The sequence below is a fragment of the Lipotes vexillifer genome, unplaced genomic scaffold (genome assembly GCF_000442215.2).
Source record: "Lipotes vexillifer unplaced genomic scaffold, Lipotes_vexillifer_v1.1 scaffold584, whole genome shotgun sequence".
NCBI classification, from domain to species: domain Eukaryota; kingdom Metazoa; phylum Chordata; class Mammalia; order Artiodactyla; family Lipotidae; genus Lipotes; species Lipotes vexillifer.
In genome coordinates, this window is record NW_006783036.1 from 2,313,219 (window position 1) to 2,333,378 (window position 20,160).

At 46.8% G+C, this 20,160-nt stretch overlaps 1 protein-coding gene across 1 annotated transcript; it reads left to right on the top strand.

Moving 5' to 3' along the window:
• The first annotated feature begins 5,694 nt into the window (after positions 1-5,694).
• Positions 5,695-18,910, top strand: CINP (cyclin dependent kinase 2 interacting protein). Its single transcript, XM_007455617.1, is given in 5 exon segments — positions 5,695-5,731; positions 8,194-8,362; positions 11,923-12,052; positions 17,647-17,776; positions 18,708-18,910. Coding segments are annotated over 5 exon segments (669 nt in total).
• Positions 18,911-20,160: the final 1,250 nt, after the last annotated feature.

A 20,160-nucleotide genomic window follows, 5' to 3' on the forward strand; every position in this document is an offset into this window, starting at 1 on the left:
AAAAAAAAAAAAAAAAAAAAAAAAAAAAAAAAAACAGGCCAAAGATCTTAATAAACACCTCACCAAAGAAGACATACAGATGTCAAATAAGTCTATGAAAAGATGCTCCACATCATATATCAGGAGACTGCAAATTAAAACGAGATACCACCACACACCTAGTAGAATGGCCAAAATCTGCAACACTGACAACACCAAATGCTGGTGAGAATGTGGAGCAACAGGAACTCTCATTCATTGCTGGTGGGGATGCAAAATGGTACAGCCGCTTAGGAAGACAATTTGAAGGTTTCTTACAAAACTAAACATAATCTTACCATATGATCCAGCAGTTGCAGCCCTTGGTACTTATCTAAACGAGTTCAAAACTTATGCCCACACAAAACCTTCACCAGAATGTTTACAACATCTTTATTCATAATTGTAAAAATCTGGAAGCAACTAGCACTTTAGTAAGTGAATGAATAAATAAACTTTGGTACATCCAGGCACTAGAATATTATTCAGCACTACAAAGAAATGGGCTATCAAACCATGAAAAGACATGGAGGAACTTGAAGTGCACATTACTAAGTGAAAGAAGGCAATCTGAAAAGGCTGCATGCTGTATAATTTCAACTCTGTAACCTTCTGGAAAAGGCAAAGCTATGGAGACAGTAAAAAGATCAGTGGTTGCCAGGGTTTGTGTGGGGGAGGGGAAGGGATAAGTAGGCAGAGCACAGAGGATTTTTAGGTCAATAAAAATACCGACACCATAAAGATGGATACATGTCACTATACATTTGCCCAATCCTACAGAACGCACAACACCAGTCCTAAGGTGAACGATGGATTCTGGGTGATTATGCTGTATCAGTGCAGGTTCATCAGTTGTAACAAATGCCCCACTCTGGTGGGAGATGCTGATAAAGGGGGAGGCTATGCATGCAGGTGGGGCAGGGAGTAAATGGGAAATCTCTGTAGCTTCCCCTCAGCTTTGCTGTGAACCTAAAACTGCTCTGAAAAAAAGTGTTTAAAAAAAAAAAAGTTCTTTGAAAGAGAAATGGGTGGATCTCATACCACTCACCCTATTCAACATTCTACAGTGGTTCCCCACTGCTCTGAGAATAACCAAATACCTTTCTGTGGCCTACAGGCTGTGTGGTCTGACCCCTTCCTGGCTCCCCCATCACATCTCCACCTCTCTCCACTCATCCCCCAAGCTCTAGCTCCACTGGTCCACCCTGCCCTCCTCAGGCTTCAGAATTGACTACTCCCCCTACGATCGTTCATCTCTCTCCACACACCAGGCTTCAGAAAGGCCTTCCCTGATCAGACCACTTACAGTATCCATTAGTCCCCTCCTCCTTCTAACATATCATCTTGTTTATGTCCTTCATAATTCTTATCACAACCTTTAATTACTTTATTTGATAAACAGTTTAATGATCATCTCTCTCATGAGAATGTAAGCAACATAAACCCTCTCTTGTTTACCACTGAAAAGCCTCGTACGTTAACAATATCTTTGGCATGGAGTAGATGTTCAGTAAAGATTTGTTGAATGAATAAGTAAAATGTTAACTTCAGGTCTTACTGCAAAAGAATATTCTCAATCCAATCTTTAAAATCAATAATGCTTCCCTGGTTCTGAATATTTCCATTAAAAATATAAAACATCAAAACATTCTTCTTTGAGGCAGGATAATTCTCTCCCCCATTAGCACCACAATCCCATACACCTGGAAGGTGAGAGCTGACCTTCACGCTGACTGATAGCACCCAAATGCCGGGTGGGCAGTTTTTAAAAACTGGAGCTAGGACTAATAACACATAGTCTAAATCATCCACTTAGTACAATGATCGGAAGTTGCTAATGGTTTAAGCATTCTCTCCAAAATCTCTAGGAAATGACAGTTAGTCACTCCCTGTTGCAGGGTCTTTCTTTTTTTTTTAACATCCTTATTGGAGTATAACTGTTTTACAATGGTGTGTTAGTTTCTGCTGTACAACAAAGTGAATCAGCTATATGTATACATATATCCCCATATCTCCTCCCTCTTGTGTCTCCCTCCCATACAGTCTATTTTTAAAGTCTGGCTACAACATCCACTGTTCTTTTAAATGTTAAAATCTTATGGCTGAACATAATGAGATGGAGGCAGTCATTTATCTTCCAGATGAGGTTTTGTCACTTTTCTGATCCCAAGCCCGCTGGCTAGCCAGTGCTCAGAGTCTAAAGCCTGATGACAGCATGAAGTTGAGCAGTTCAACAAACCGGTCCGCATCCAGCTTCATCTCAGGCCACTCTTCCATCCACATACTCCACACTGCAGCCACAGTGAGCTTCCCACCACAGTCCCTGAACACACCATGACCTGTGTGTCTTTGCAAAGTCCCTTTCATTCCTTCCCCGTCCCCCATACACATCTTGCAAGAACAAGTTCTCCACAGGAAGCCTTCAGCCTCCCTCTTTCACAGAACGCTATGAGGGCAGTTATCACAGGGCACCATCATGATTTGTTCTCTCTCTTCCTCAATGGCTTCTTTCTAGTCTTCATCTACATCCTGTTCATCCACAAATTTGCAGCGCTTCAAAAGACCAATAGGGAGTGTGGTACAATCAACGCTCAACACATATATGTTGAATTAATCTCCCTCAAAACACTGTGCCAGAATTCCCCAAGTATGACAGAACAAAATATAAAGCCACTCTACCTCAGTTAAGTCCATCATTATGCAAAAATTCACTGGTCTCTTATGTCTGGATCCAAAGAATACGTTCATTTAAAATTGACACACACTTGGAACAACAGCTCACTTCCACCTCAGCAGTTCACAGAGCCATCAACTACTCCCTCTGGATTCTATCAAGCTCCTTGAGCTCCACTATACCTAGAAATCTCTCCATGCTTGACTCCGAAGCTTGTCTTCATTATGTGTGTAACTGTTTCCTCATCTGTTCTTCACATATTCTAAGTTTAATCAACTGCTCTGCCTGACGCCTGTTTCCTTCCCTTTTTCCTCATTAAGTTCCAGGAGCCATTTTGTTCAAACTACATAGAAGCTAATATGAAATGAGACCTTCCTCAAACTTGAAGTGTAATTTCTCTAAGAGAAAACTGAAAACAAATCCAGTAGGAGCCAATCTTCTATTGAAAAAGACAATGTGACAACAAAATAACTTAAACCTAACAAAAGCTACTTACTAGTCACTCCTTCAGAAGAGGACTTTCCCTATCCCACCACCAGTCTCCAAGCCAGTCCTGAAAACTCAAATAGAGCATCCCCTGTATCTATGCCTGCTGGTTCTCAAGTTTGAAAGTTCCCTGAGGGCAGGGACTGGGTCTGTCTGGTCCACCACAGCATCCCTAGAAGCTGGTATGTGGCTGGCATTACAACAGGCCCCAAATAACTATCTGCTGAATGAACCAACAAGAGATGTTGGGAAAAAAAAAAAAGCAAGGTCAGAGCTTTGTCAAAGTACATTGTAGCTGGGTGAGAGAAAGTACAAAATGCCTTGCAGCTCCTTGCAGGAGTCACTGGTGACCACAAGGGCTACAGTGGCTTTATTCCCAGATTCTGCCCATGCTGGGATCTGGGTTTGGGGATTTCCAGAACTCCTTTCCTTAAAGTTCTCAAGACCTTGGCTACAAGGAGGAAGTTAACCCCAAGGGCAACTGATCACTCCAGCAGATAAGGCAAAGGTGCATCCATGCTGGTACCCCACACTCCGCCTACAAATGTTAACAGAAGCAACAGAACAGAATAAAATTCCTGAATCTCAGCGAGAAAGTGAGGAAGAACAAAGGGCAGGGAAGAGAAAAGGAAGCAGGGTACGTGGGTAAGGAGAGCAGGGGCTAGCCTTTATTGAAATGGACCGCGTGCCAGGCACGGTGCTGAGCAATTCACACGCACTGACCCATTTAACCCTTCCACCAAGCCAGAGCTAGAAACTATTACCATCCCTACTTTACTGAGGATGAACCTGAAGTTTAGTGAGACATCACTTGCCCTGAGCACACAGCTAGGAAGGGGCAGCGCTGTGAGCCGGGTCCGACTCGAGGGTACCCCACTCTTCAACCTGCACTCACTATTCTGCCTCTGAGGCCTTAAGGCAGGACTGGGAGAAGAGTCGTTCATTTATCCATTTAACGAACACTTATTGAGCACCTACTGGGTACATGCCAAGGCGTGGTGCCAGGCGCTGGTGGGCGGATGAAGGGACGGGGACTGAGAGAGGGTCGTGGGATAAGACGCAGCGTTCAATCGTAAGACCACGGAGCTCGGCGCCTCGGGCCGGCGGAGCAAAGGGGATGCCAGGGTGCGGCACAGGGGAGGGAAAGCGCGGAAGGGGAGGGGCGAGCGAGCCGGGTCGCGTGGGGCGGAGGGCCCGCGGGAGGCGTCGGCCGACCCGCGGCGCCCAGGAGGGGTGGGCGACGACTACTCCCTCGGCGGACTGACAGCTTCTGCCGGGCACGCTGCCCGGCGCTTCGTGTGCCATGGCATTCGGCCTCGGCCGTCCAGCACGGGCGAGACGGAGTCCGGGAAAGGGAGCGAAACGGGCAGTGAGACCCTGAGGCGAGGGAGGGTGGCCCAGGGGCTGCGTGAGAGGCGGCGGGAAGGCCGAGGGAGGGGCGCGGGGCCGGGCGGCGGGGCGGGCGGCGTCGCGGGCGGCGTCACGAGACTCACCTCCCGCTGCAGCCCCTCCGGACTCTTCGGCCCGGCCGGGCCGGAGGAGGAGGAGATGAACTCTGAGCCGCGGGGACTGCCGGGAGCCCGTTCCCTGGGCAACGGGGCCGGCACCGACGAGCTGCAGCTGGCTCCGCCGGCGGCTAGAGCGGTAGAGCCACAGGAGGCGGTGGGCGGGACGGAAGTGACGTAGAGGACTTCCTGCGTGCGTGGGCGGGGCTCCGGGTCTCTTTCCTGGGATCTCTGCGGCCAGCATGGAAGGTGCGTGAGAAGGGCAAGTTTCCCCAGGCAGGGAGGGTACCGTTGTTATAGTTTGATCTTCGGGCTGAATGGTGGTCCGTCCCTTGCCCGCTGGCCCCGATCAGACTCTGCGGTCGGCCCGGGAGTCAGTTTTGCCGAGCCTCGATTTTTTCATGTGTAGAACGAGATGATGCAAAGGAGTGTCAGCAGATCCTGACACTCAAATTGTAATTGTCGTTATAAATTAGCCCCAGCGGAGCACTTTCCCTGAACTCCCCTCAGAATTCCCGGCCACAGAGCTTTCTGCTTGTAATAAAAGCTATTCATTCAATGAGCGCTGACTGTGCGCCAAGTCGTGTTCTAGGTACTTTTCAGTGGATCCTCTCGTTTGAGGCGCACAGCGATCCCATGAAGTAAAGTCAATAGGTGGGGAGTCGAGGCTCGGAGGGGATAAGTAACGTAGCCACTATGCTACTGCCCTGCCCTGTGATTGATAGCTGATCTCTTTCCCAGCTAGACTGTGAGTTTCTTGAAGTCAGAATATTGTTTTTGGTTCCTAAATATGTGCTGGGTATGGGTCAGACACGATGAATCACATGTGGTCCTCGCCGGCAAGGAGCCCCTACTGGGGGAGGGAAACCCTTAGAAGATTATAGTACAGGTGGTAAGAGCTTTTTCTCCATTTAACACATTCTAGTCAGCACCTACTACGTGCTGAGATTATGAGAGGGACCAAGACAGTCTTAGTCCCTACTCTGGTGGAACTTAACAGTCTATCAAGGAATGTACTAGACATTAAACAAGCAAATACACCACACTGGTGAGTGTCATGAATGAAGCTGAATGAAGTACAGGGTGTTCCAGATATATAGTGCAGTGAGTCCTTACCCAACCTGTGGATCCAGGAGGACTTCTTTGTGGAAGTGACTTTCTAAAAACCTACATCAGATCATGTCACTTCCCAACTCAAAGCTTACTGCTTGCTTTCCATTGACTTGGAATAAACCCAAACTTATTATCTTGGACTATAAGTTTCTAGCTGTCTGACTGTCTCCTCTCTCTCCATTTCATTCTAGCCACACTGGTCTTGTTCTTTTTCACACTCACCAAGCTCATTCTCACCTTAGGGCCTCTGCTGTTGACTTCTCATCATTCAGGTTTCAGCCTAAATGACAACGTCTCAGGGGTTCACGCTAACACAAGACCCTGTTTTATTTTGTGGCACTTATGATCTAAACTGACGATCATCTAATTGTCTGTTATCCACTTCATCTTTGGAAAGTAAGTTCCATGAAAATGGTCCTGGTCTATCTAATTTAGTCACTTCAGCCCCCACAGCTTGCATAATGTAGGCACTTGGCGAATATTGGTTAGTTGTATAAGTAAAGAGTGAATGAAAAATCAATATGATATTTAAAAGTGGAGCTCCTAGGTAGCCTAAGGATGGGGGCTGGTTGTCAGGGGAACCAGCCATGTGATTAGAGAGCTGGAGCTTTCAGTCCCACCCCCCCCAAACCCCCATCTCCAACATGGCAAGAGAGGCTGGAGGTTAAATCAGTCACCAATGGTCAGTCACTTAATCAATCCTGCCCATGTAATGAAGGCTCCATAAAAAAACAAAAGCAAAGGGTTGTGAGAGCTTCCAGGTTGGTAAACAGGTGGAGACGCAGGGAGAGCGGCACTTGGAGAGAGCCTGTCAGCTCTGTACCCCTGCCCACGTATGTTACCCTATGCATCTCTTCCATCTGGCTCTTCCTAGTAATCTAGTAAGTAAAATGTTTTCCTGAGTTTTCTGTGAGCCACTCTAGCAAATTAACCAAACCCTAGGGAGGGGGGTCTTTGGAACCTCCGATCTATAGCTGGTAGGTCAGGAGCACAGGTGACAACCTGGACTTGAGACAGGTGTCTAAAGTGGAGGCGGGGGAGGAGTCTTACAGGACTGAGTCATTAACTTGTGGAATCTGATGCCAGCTCCAGATAGTGTCAGAATTGAATTTACTGCTTGGTGGTAGTGGGAAAAACACGTTGGAGAGGCCCTTGTGGTAATACATCCTATGCTGGATACTTGCCATGTGCCAGGCCCTCACACCCTCACAGCTTTACATATATGTATATGTTTTATTTGGGGTTTTTTGTGGCCGCGCTGTGTGGCGTGTGGGATCTTAGTTTCCCAACCAAGGATCGAACCTGCACCCCCTGCAGTGGAAGTGTGGAGTTGTAACCACTGGACTGCCAAGGAATTCCCAGCTTCATATATATTATCTGATCTTCACATCAACTCTTTGTAGTATATATATTTTATCCCCATTTTACAGATAGGCACTTTGAGGCTCTGAGAGGTTAACTAACTTAACCCAAGATTGTACAACTGGCATTGACAGAGCTGGGATTCATACCCAGTCATTCTGGTCTTCAGAGTCTAGACTCCAAACTATACCGCCATTGTGTGTCCTGGATTCCTTAAGGGGCCTCTCTCAGAATTTGGACCTTATCCTGTGGGCCATGAGACGCCTTTGAAGGATTCTAAGTAGAGAAGAAGAGAGGGCACAGGAGGGCTGGGAGGGCCCCAACAGCCTGAGTGGTCTGTGTGTTGCTTCCCACAGGAGCTGGGATCTGGGTGAATCCTCGGGCGTTAGCCCGAGGAAGGAAAGAGCTTTCTAGCGGAGAGAACTGCACATGCAAAGGACTTTTCAAGAGCTGTCAGTAGTTGACTTCAGCTAGAGATCAAGGGGCTTCAAGGTCAGGGTTGAGGTGAGTGTTGAGGCAGAGAAGTAGCCGGGTCCTGAAGGACTTTGGACCTCCTCCTGCATTCCTAGTGTAGAGATCATCACCGCATCTCTGGGGTTCAGCTTGCCAGTGTGTTGGAGTGATGAGCTCTGGTGACCCACAAAGCTCTGAGCAAACATCAGGTATCAAAGTTCCAGAGACTGGAGAACGGGCGCGGTAAGGCAAGGGCATCGGAGCCTCACGGCGGAAAGTCACAGTTCCACCTCCTTCCCAACCTTTGAAAGTGGTCAGAGTGCTCGGGGTAAAACTTTGTGGAGCCGTTAAGCTTCGAGAGGATTTGTATATCTGGTGAGACCTAAAAACATAAAAACAATTCCGTTTTGTCTTGTTGCAGGGACTTTCACATTCGTCCACATGTCTTCATTTCCACAACGTGTTTTGTTCAGTGGATGTAGTGTTGCCAATAGTTTTACTGTTGCAAATTAGAACAGTTTGGGTCTTCCCCCCCAACCGTGATCATGAATTTCATAATATGTTTCTTTTGCTCCCTATCAGCAAAGACTCTTGGAAGTGCAACGCCCAGAAAACCTGTCTTATCTGTCAGTGCAAGGAAAATTAAGGACAATGCAGCCGATTGGCATAATTTAATCCTGAAATGGGAAACCCTCAATGATGGAGGTTTTGCTACTGCAAATAATATTGCCAACCTGAAAATCAGTTTATTGTAAGTACCTACAAAGTGTGCTCTGTGTGCTTCACCCTTAACGATTGGGCAGAAATTTCATGGCAGTCTTTTAGAATGGGAAGGGTAGTCTCTAGGAACATGGATAAATTATATAAAGCAAAAAAGCAAGTGATAAAATAACGCATGCAACTATGAACTGTGTGTGTACATTTTAAATGCAAAATTATACTACAAATTGTTCATGGTTACATCTGTATATAAAATTATAAAAATGGATTGGAAAGATACAGACTCAATTCATGACACTGGTATCTTCTAGGGAGAAGCATCACTTCATAATGCTGCATTTTATTTCTGTGGTATTGTGATTTATAGTAAAAAATATATATGTTTCGTCTTTGTCCCTTCCTGACACACGGCTCTTAAAACCTTATAATTTCCTTAGGGATATGAGCAATGGGAGAATCTTTAGTTATGCTGAGATTTGTTCTTTTGTTCTCCAGTTCCTGGAATAGCTCCAGAGTGATAAAGGGGAAAGGAGTCTCCTGTTATCATAACAAACCCCTTTCTACCACACCTGAGTTCATGTTAATGAGGGGGCTTCTGGAAAACCCTAAGGAGGGAGGCAGTAACTACGTGACTAGAGTTGGCACTATCAGCCCCAGCCCCTTACCTCACCTCACCTCTAGGGAGGTGAGAAGGGCTAGAAGTTGAATTAATCACCGATAGCCAATCATTTAATCAATCATGCCTTCATAACGAAGCCTCCGTAAAAACCCAAAAGGACAGGGGTTTGGAGAGCTTCTGGGTTGGGGAACCAGAACGCTCCCGTGTGCCTGAAGGGAAATGTACCCCAGACTCCTCAGGGACAGAAGCTCCTTTGCTCAACCTTCCAGACCTTGCCTTGAGTACCTCTTGTCTACAGGTATATGAATAAAGGATACGAATAAAGATATTGGTATCCTTTAATATCCTTTGTAATAAACCAGTAGTCTAGAAAGTAAACTGTTTTCCTGAGTCCTGTGAGCTGGTCTGGCAAATTAATTGAACCCAAGGAGGGGGTCTTGGGAACTTCCAATTGACAGCTGGTCCGTCCTAAGCACAGGTAACAACCTGAACTTGTGATTGGTGTCTGTAGTTGAGACGGGGGCAGTCTTGTGGGACAGAGCCGTTAACCTGTGGGATCTGATGCTGTCTCTGATAGATAGTATCAGGATTGAGTTACACTGTAAGACACCCAGCTGGTGTCCGGAGAACCTGAGAATTGCTTGGTGTGGAGAAGCGCCCCCCTCCCTTTGATGACCAGGTGTCAGAAGTAGAGAGGGGTATTCAGAGCAGAGGAGACACACAGCAGCATGTTTTCCCTTAGCAGGTTCTTCTAAAAAGACAAAGGAGTACAGATTGCCAACAAACACATGAAAGAATGCTCAACATCATTAATCATTAGAGAAATGCAAATCAAAACTACAATGAGATATCATCTCACACCGGTCAGAATGGCCATCATCAAAAAATCTAGAAACAGGGCTTCCCTGGTGGCACAGTGGTTGGGAGTCTGCCTGCCAATGCAGGGGGCGCGGGTTCATGCCCCGGTCTGGGAGGATCCTGCGTGCTGTGGAGCGGCTGGGCCTGTGAGCCACAACTGCTGAGCCTGCGCATCTGGAGCTTGTGCTCCGTGGCGGGAGGCCGCAGCAGTGAGAGGCCCGCACGCCGTGATGAGGGGTGGCCCCTGCTCGCCGCAGCTGGAGAGAGCCCTTGCACAGAAACGAAGATCCAACACAGCCAAAAATTAATTAATTAATTAATTAATTAATTTTTTAAAAATCTAGAAACAATAAATGCTGGAGCGGGTGTGGAGAAAAGGGAACCCTCTTGCACTGTTGGCAGGAACGTAAATTGATACAGCCACTATGGAGAACAGTATGGAGGTTCCTTAAAAAACTACAAATAGAACTACCATATGACCCAGCAATCCCACTACCGGGCATATACCCTGAGAAAACCATAATTCAAAAAGAGTCATGTACCAAGATGGTCATTGCAGCTCTATTTACAATAGCCAGGACATGGAAGCAACCTAAGTGTCCATCAACAGATGAATGGATAAAGAAGATGTGGCACATATATACAATGGAATATTACTCAGCCATAAAAAGAAACGATATTGAGTTATTTGTAGTGAGGTGGATGGACCTAGAGTCTGTCATACACAGTAAAGTAAGTCAGAAAGAGAAAGACAAATACCGTATGCTAACACATATGGAATCTAAGGGAAAAAAAATGTCATGAAGAGCCTAGGGGTAGGATGGGAATAAAGACACAGACCTACTAGAGCATGGACTTGAGGATAGGGGAGGGGGGAGGGTAAGCTGTGACAAAGTGAGAGAGTGGCGTGGACATATATACACTACCAAACGTAGGGTGGATAGCTAGTGGGAAGCAGCCGCATGGCACAGGGAGATCAGCTCAGTGCTATGTGACCACCTAGAGGCATGGGAGGGAGGGAGACGCAAGAGGGAAGAGATATGGGAACATGTATATGTATAACTGATTCACTTTGTTGTAAAGCAGAAACTAACACACCATTGTAAAGCAATTATACTCCAATAAAGATATTAAAAAAAAAAAGACAAAGGGGTTATGGAAAAAAACTGTTGGCAGTTGCCAATTCTAATTGAAGATTTGCTCTACTGTCTTGCACTTTCCTATATATATGTTTTTGGGTTTTTTTAATCAGCTTTGCTTATGCAAGGCCTCAAAAAATTTAAGCAAGACTCAAGCTTGTTCCTACCCACGAGAATCTTTAGTAAAATGCAAAAGATTTATATGATCTGAAGAGAAACATGAGTATGGATCTATATATGTGTAGTTTTAATTTCTCAAAGTTGTAATTATATATTTGTATATCTTTGTCTACTGGCCAGAGTCTATAGAGTCTTAACTTTCTGGCCTGGGCCCCTGGCTCTTTCCAGTTCTTTCAAACATATCGCACACGTCGGCCCTCTGCCGCCTTTTCCTGCTTAGCAAGTTCTATGAAACAGTTCTTACCTTACTGCGTAAGATGCTCTCTGATATTTTCTATTCTAATGTTTAATTTTTTTCCTTAAATTTCTTTTTTTTTTTTTGACCGTGCTGCACGGCATGTGGGATCTTAGTTCCCCAACCAGGGATCCAACCCATGTCCCCTGCAGTGGAAGCACAGAGTTTTAACCACTGAACCACCAGGGAAGTCCCTAATTTTGTTCCTTAATTGTTGATTGTGGCTCCACTAGATTTATTTCAGGTGCTGTGGGTCACAGCCTTCCGTTTACAAAACGCATTCCTAGCTGGTGGACTCTGAGGAAATGATCCGTCTTACCCCCTGAGGATGCCACAGGGCTGGATTGAGTTGACTTGTTCTAGGGCAGAATTGAGTAGCGGATGGACATATTCGTTGTATATATAAATAACATGTAAACGTGATGACGTGAAACGACGCCAATGGAAAAAGTCGATGATGACATAAGTATATGGATATTGAGTTTTCGAGGGTTCATCACAACAAAATGAAGCGAGCCTGTGGAGTGTATTTTGTTCCCACTCTTTTCCATCTTGTCCAGGAGCAAAGACACGATAGGATTAGAGAGCAGCAGCCTGGCTTCTGATGAAAATGCAGAAAAGGAGCACCCAGAATACAGCAGGGAGCTCGAGATGCTGTGCGAGGGGCTGCAGACCACCCTGGATGCTTTGGTAAGGTGCAGGGATCCTCGGGTGTCGCGTTTGCACAAGCACCTTGCAGCGTTCCACGTGGTTGGTCGTGCTTTCCTTCACCAAGCTTTCGTTTTTCCTTCCTCAACCTCCTCATTGGTCTCTCTCGCTCTACATGTCCCATAAATCTTGTTTCCCAAGAGGCTGTCCTAGACCTTGGTTCTTTTGGTTCTGCATGTTGCCAGGGCAATTTCACCCACTCCCAGGCTCCACAGGAAGTGTGTCAGGCTTTGGGGACCCTGCAGGCACTCTCACCTCTACTCATCGACAGTACAGAGGCGAGTGGGTGCAGCTGTGTTCCCATAAAACTCTATTTATGGATGCTGAACTTTGCATTTCAGATAATTTTCATGTGTCACAAAATATTCTGCTTTTGATTTTTTTTTTCAACCACTTAAAAATGTAAAACCCATTCTTAGCTCAAGGGACACACAGAAATAGGCTTTGAGCTGGATTGGGCCTGTGAGCCTTGATCTCGCACATAAGAGATGCTCTTGTATGTTTGTTTAAAGTCTGGATGTCAGTACCCACCATGCTGGCCACCACATGTGCACGAAACACCTCATCTCAACCAGGGACAGGGATAAGGTTTTGCACATCTTTGAACTAACTAACTAAAGCTTCCCACAAACATAGAAAGTCTGTATAGTTTAACCTTTCTTGATGGAAATGTTTCTAATGTTTTACATGCTTTCTTGCCTTTTTAAACAGAATATGTCAAATATAATTGTATTTCTTCAAGATACCACTTATTCAAAGTTAGGGTTCCACGTATTATGAGGCAGACTATAGGTTTAAGAGCTTTTCAGGAAAGAAGCACTGCCCTTTTAAACATCACATCCATTGTAAGATGTAATGGTTTCTGAAACATTAAAATGAGAAAAATAAATAGTGCATTGAGAACATTTTGGTGATTTAGCCTTTTCTTTTATTGAAATGCAATATTGTCTTCAGGATATTTTGCCGTGTATGGGGCTATTTGTCTTCTCTAAATAAATGATTAGGTTTTTGTAGTTGTCCCGTCTGTTTTGTGATGCTGCCTGTGGGTTGTGCTGTGATAAGAAACACTTGCCCCCCTGCCCAGGCTCTCCACCTGGTGCTCAAGCAGGAACAAGACAGGCCTGGGTCATCAGTCACTTTGTTTTAAGCCCCACTCACAGGAAGGCTGGAGGATAAGGTGTGTGGGTTTGGTGTTTTCTTTGTTTTATCTCCAGGTTCACAGCTGTGTCTCCAGTAGTTGAGTTCTAGACCTAGACTTCTGGACCAGTAGAGAATTAACACAGGCAGAGTAATCAATCGAAATTTCCAGAATGACCCAATTGAAAACTGACCACGTGTATGTTTTTTCCCCAAATTAACCCATTTGATTATGGCAAGTGGTTTTGTTTGGACCAAGCATGGGCACACATATTGTTTGAAAGAGAAGAAACTGAATGGCTAAGTTCCTATATTGAAATATTTTATTTATTTATTTCCTGGTCACACTTAGCTTTTTTTAAATTAATTAATTAATCTATTTATTTATTTATTTATTTTTGGCTGCTTTGGGTCTTTGTTGCTGCGCACGGGCTTTCTCTAGTTGCGGCGAGTGGTGGCTACTCTTCCTTGTGGTGCGTGGGCCTCTCATTGCAGTGGCTTCTCTTGTTGCAGAGCACGGGCTCTAGGCTCACAGGCTTCAGTAGTTGTGGCACGTGGGCTCAGTAGTTGTGGCTCGTGGGCTCTAGAGCGCAGGCTCAATAGTCGTGGCACACGGGCTTAGTTGCTCCATGGCATGTGGGATCTTTCTGGACCAGGGCTCGAACCCGTGTCCCCTGCATTGGCAGGCAGATTCTTAACAACTGCGCCACCAGGGAAGTCCCACGCTTTTCATTGTCAAATTTTGTTGTTGTTGTTTCACTGAAGTATAGTTGATTTCCAATGTTGTGTTTCTGGTGTACAGCAAAGTGATTCAGTTAGACATATAAATACATATTCTTTCTCATATCCTTTTCCATTATGGTTTATTACGGGATATTGAATATAGTTCCCTGTGTATACTGAAATACTTTAAATAGCCAACAAAGTTAAACACACGATGCTGGGCTCAGTCGTTTGTTGTTAGATGTGGCAACACTCCCACCAGAACCTCTTCATCCTTGACCTTCCATCTTCCTTTCTGGCATAAAACATTTCACAGAGGGCTTCCCCGGTGGCACAGTGGTTGAGAGTCCGCCTGCCGATGCAGGGGACACGGGTTCGTGCCCCGGTCCGGGAAGATCCCACATGCCGCGGAGCGGCTGGGCCTGTGAGCCATGGCCGCTGAGCCTGCGCGTCCGGAGCCTGTGCTCCGCAACGGGAGAGGCCACAGCAGTGAGAGGCCCGCACACCGCAAAAAAAAAAAAAAAGCATTTCACAGAATCCTCAAACTGGGTTAAAATGAGAAACACTTTTGACATATACTAATGTGACTTTTATAAAATGTGAAAACCCTGGGAAGGATTTTGTTTCTAATTGCCATTTGGCTTTCTTTAGTTCACAAGTCCTCATTTATAGCTCTGTACCTATGCGCTCCTCGTTAGGGAAGAGCGCCTGTGCGGGACGAGGGGGAAGAGGCATTTTGCCTTCCATTTCAGGCGTGTCAGGAATGACTGACTGGTTTTACTTGTCCATCCTTGGTTCTCCCCATTCTTAAGTGGCTGTCTGGTACCACGGGACCCCTTCCTCAGTCCCACTGACCCGCACGGAGGAGGGACGGCCTGGGAGGATGTTAGGAGGTAGAGTCAAGGTCCAGAACATCCAGCCAGTGGCTTGATGGACTGAGCAGTAACAGGTGACACGTCCTGTCCCTGGTCCCTCTACCCACAGCACGGGTCCAGGGTGAGGGGGCGTAGCCTGGCAGGGCAGCTGAAAGTGGCTGCGAGGTTTTAGGTGACTGTGTGCCCATAGTGACCTGAGTTCCCAAGGTCTTCAGACAAAGCCTGGGCTGACCACGGGTGCTAGTTGTCAGGCCCCAAAGTTCTGCTCCAGTGAATTTATTCTATTTTAAAGTGGTTTGAGGGACTTCCCTGGCAGTCCAGTGGTTAAGACTCTGCACTTTCACTGCCGGGGGTCTGGGTTCGATCCCTGGTCGGGGAACTAAGATCCCGCAAGCCGTACAGCGCAGCCAAAATATAAAGTAAAATAAAGTGATTTGAGAATTAGTTCTCATTCTTAGGTTCAAAACCAATGTTGATGCTATAAGGATATTGATATTATTTTTCCTATTTTCCTCCATCCTTTAGAGAGAGTGGTTTCCCAGACTTGACTCTGTCTTGAATCTGACATTGGTAGAGGGTGGAGGCACCCTTGTCCCTAAGCTGGACGAACATCTCGAGGTGTGGGCTGTTGGCTTTGGGAGGGGACGTGGAGCTGAGACCGTGTCCAGCTGCTGTCAATTTAGGGCTGCACGTGCCTGAGACTTTGATATCGTCATTGATGAATGAGCCCCAGAATGGGGCTGGCACCTCTGGCCCGGTGGTGTGAAGCCTCCAGGATTTTCTTGGCTCTCCTGACCTTTATCAGCTTTTCTTAGCATTAGGTGGAGCTGCTGCAGGACACAGAGGAGAGAGCTCAGGATTGGGTGTCAAGAGACTTGGGGTCAGAAAGCGTGTTGTCAAGTCCTGGCCTCATCCGTCCCTAGCTCAGCAAGCTAGAGAATTTTCCCACCTGTGGTACGGAAATGATGAGTCCTGCCTCTTGGGGTTGGGTCAAGTGACATATCGAACCTGGAAAGATTTGGGAAAGGAGTCTAGTCCTTTAAAAATTAATGTTTGCTAAATTTAGTGCATGCCTCTTCAGATGTAATTGGAGGGTGGTTGAAGGACTAAGTGCAAGGAATTAAGATTTTGACGATTTATATATCTTTGCTTATACCCCCTGTGTACATAAAGCTAACTCCATACTTAGGACCTAGACTTGTGGTCTTAGTAGATCCATGCTCCTGATATCTGGAATCTTTGTTACTTCACCCATTTGTTTTACTTAACAAACCCTTATGTAGCTCTGACCAGGTGCTCAAGTACTAACTTAGTCCCCCGACACCCTGTGGAAGCAGGCACTTTGTGCCGCAGCAGAGCCTGGTGTATGCTGAGGCACCGTTCATGTCACGTCCTCACCATTTCCTTCCTGTGTGAAGTGTGTAGGGCTGCCTTTCGTTATTACCATTTTATAAACAAAGAAACAAGCCTCAAAGAGGTTTCAGTAAACTGGAAACAGAGCAGGACCCTGTGGGTCTCCTGGGCACGGAAGCCTTTCCGTCCCCCCGTTTCTTGTTTGTAGACAAGACTCCAGCCTCCATGACCTTCCCTGAGTTCCAAAGGGCAGGTTCAAACAGCTGCTGAGCAAAGCAAGAGCAGCCAAGAAACCACCTGAGGCAAGATTAAAGGGACCCGAGAAGCTCATCAAGATTAGGAGAGGGGCTTCCCTGGTGGCGCAGTGGTTGAGAGTCCGCCTGCCGATGCAGGGGACACGGGTTCGTGCCCCGATCCAGGAAGATCCCACATGCTGCGGAGCGGCTGGGCCTGTGAGCCATGGCCGCTGAGCCTGCGCGTCCAGAGCCTGTGCTCCTAACTTTAGAGGCCACAACAGTGAGAGGCCCGCATACCGCAAAAAAAAAAAAAATTTTAGGAGAGGACCACCGGTGAGACCAGATTAAAGGAGTGCAGGCCCCACACACACACTCTAATCTTATCAGCAACCCCACCCTTGAGCTGTTGCTATAAAACCCCTCATCAGATCCCCCCCCCCCCCGGGCTGGGACACATAGTTTTCAGGGCAGGAGCCCGCTGTGCCCCCTCTGCCTGGCAGAGCAATAAAGCTATTCCTTTCTACTTCACCCAGAACTCTGTCTCCAAGATTTGACTCAGCACCGGTGCACAGAGGCCAAGCTTTTGGCATTAAACTCAAAGGCAGTTCATAAGAGTCAGAAATGAGGGACTTCCCTGGTTGGTGCAGTGGTTAAGAATCCACCTGCCAAGGCAGGGGACACGGGTTTGAGCCCTGGTGTCCAGGAAGATCCCACATGCCGCGGAGCAACTAAGCCCATGCGCCACAACTGCTGAGCCTGCGCTCTAGGGCCCACGAGCCACAACTACAGAGCCAGTGCACCTAGATCCTGTGCTCCACGACAAGAGAAGCCACTGCAATGAGCGGTCCGTGCACAGCAATGAAGAGTAGCCCCCCGCGCGCAGCAACGAAGACCCCACGCAGCCAAAGATTAATTAATTAATTAATTATTTTAAAAAGAGTCAGAAATGAGCTCATTTAATGCCTCTTCTCTTCTCATTCCATAACAGCGAGAGCCTGCCTTGCCACCCCTCCAGGTCTTTGGTGCTAAAAACTTAGTGATGTTCGGAAATCTTAATGAAGCGGGACCAAATCGTAGCAACTGTCAGTCTCCTTCTCCCTGGAAATTTGCTGCACATGGAGTTAATGGTTTTGGATCATTGGACTTACGATCTCAACAGACTTACATTTCTTAGCTTTGAAATCTTAGAGTTATTGAATCTAAGACAGGATTTCAAATAATAATCTCATATTCTAAATTAATATCTTTTCAGACCAAAATACAGATGAAAATGGAAAAGCTGTCTTCCACTACCAAGGGGATTTGTGAACTAGAAGATTACCATTACGGGGAGGAGAGAAAACGGCCACCCCTGTTCCACACGTGGCCCACAGCCTATTTTTGTAAGTAGTTCTTTCTGCATTGATTTTCAAGGGTAGGTTATGAGAGCATTTGGTGTCATTTAGATCTGGCCCTCTAAGAAGCTGACAGGCTTTGAAATTCAACTGAAGAGAATCCATTGGGAAGGAAGGAGATGAGGACGTCTTAGAGGAGTGTTTCTTCTTGCCTTTAATTACCTACTAATCAGCAAAGAATATTAAATGTAATTAGAGACCCATGAAGCAAGTTGCCATTATTAGCCCTTTAAGGCCAACGGGTAGAATGCACTTTGCCTCCTCTGTAGAGGCAGAAATCTCGTTTTTGTTTCTCAAGAAGGATGGGTTTTTGCTTTTTGTTTTGTTTTATTTAAAAAGTACATGGGTGGGGGGGGGGGTCACTTCAGCCCGCCCCATGGAAGAGGACTGCTGGGAAAACAAACTCCATTACATAAATAAGCTGTGAGGTTAGGGCTGTTATTTTGCTTTATTAGTTTAAAAGAAGGACTAAGCTATTTGATGTTGCTTTGAGACATAAATAAGGGAGAAAATCACCTAATGTAACGTGTTTATTGAACATTGTCAGTTTGAGGTCAATCTGCTATGTATAATGATTGCCATTTCCTAAGAGTCGAGTGGAAAGGTAACAGGTACTTTTTAATTTCATGACACTTATTTACCATGTTATCTGATTCTAACCTGCACTGGCTGGAGCCCTTCTTCCTCTTGTGCTGTCGCTGACTCTAGCTTTTAAGGAGGAGTTTTGCAAGGTCCCTGGCTGTCCAGTGGTTAAGACTCAGTGCTTTCACTTCGGAGGGTGCGGGTTCCATCCCTGGTCTGGGAATTAAGGTCCCGCAAGCTGTGCAGCGTGGCCAAAAAAAAAAAAGTGGCGGGTCGTCCCTAGCCAAGGGTACCCCCTTGAATGCCACTGTTCAAGGACGGCTCGCATTCCTTTCAGACGAGGTCTCCCGCAAGCTCTCTGACATGTATGGCCGGGAGCTCCGCGTGAAGCGCACCGTCGTGGAGCAGCTGGCGCACACGGCCGACCGTGACCTGGCCCTGAGCTACCTGTCCATGTGGCTGCACCAGCCCTATGTGGAGGGCGACAGCAGGCTGCTTCTGGAAAGCATGCTGCTTGAAACCGGGCACCGAGCGCTGTGACCTCCCGGCGCAGCTCCGCACTCCTCCGGGCTCTGGACCTCAGCTTCTGTAGCTCCCATGGCAGACGGTCTTTCGGGTGGGCCCTGTGCCGCACCCCGATCACGCCCCTACCGCACCCCGGGATCACGGCCCCTGCCGCACCCTGGGATCACGGCCCCTGCCGCACCCCGGGATCACGGCCCCTGCTGTACCCTGGGATCACGGCCTCTGTCGCAACCCAGGATCACACGCTGTGCTCTGGGGCAGCCACCCACTGACCTTAGGATCTTCCACCGCACCCCGGGATCACGGCCCCTGCCGCACCCCAGTCACAGCCCCTACCGCACCCTGGGATCATGGCCCCTGCCACACCCCGATCACGCCCCTACCGCACCCCGGGATCACGGCCCCTGCCGCACCCCGGGATCACGGCCCCTGCTGTACCCTGGGATCACGGCCTCTGTCGCAACCCAGGATCACACGCTGTGCTCTGGGGCAGCCACCCACTGACCTTAGGATCTTCCAGACCTGATCATTTCACCAGCTCTCTGCGGTTATCACTGCTGCCTGCCATCCACCACTCAGCGTCATCTGCACCTATTGTGAATGTGTCACTATGAAGACTTCTGCCTGAAATAAATGAGTTCCTCAACAGAATGACTAAGTGATCTTGTTTTTGTAAATTAGGTGTATTTTACATAGATTACATTTATTTAGAAAATCCCTGGTTTAATATTTTTGCGTATTGTTTAAACTGTGGGACCGTATTAGTTTTGTAATCACAACTAATCTTTAAAGTACCATAGAGTCACTGAGCAAAGACCAGCATCATGGAAATGAAAACTGGCTACCAAAAAATTACCCCTATTTTTGTACTGAGGCAGTGACAGGCCAAGTGAAGTGTCTTCCATGTCATTCTCCGGGCATAAATCCTATAGTTTGGCAATATTTGCAACCAGATCTCCGGGGTCAGTCCTGCCATTGCTCCCCAGAAACAGAAATCTAAGAAACTTCATGCTGTGTGATACAGGATGTAGCCTCATGAAACTGAACTTCTAGCATCCCAGGCAAAGAAAGAAAATATTCCCAAAATAAAAGACTTTATATATGATGGGAATGTATTTTGAGCGAAAGGATATCTCACTGTGTAAGTTGGCATAGCCAAAGCATTTAAAGGCAACATGTCTTAGAATTTCTCTTTCCTTTGCAGTATTTATTAAAATCTAACCATCAGAAAAGCAGCCTGTCAGATGTCCTGCAGTCTGGAAACC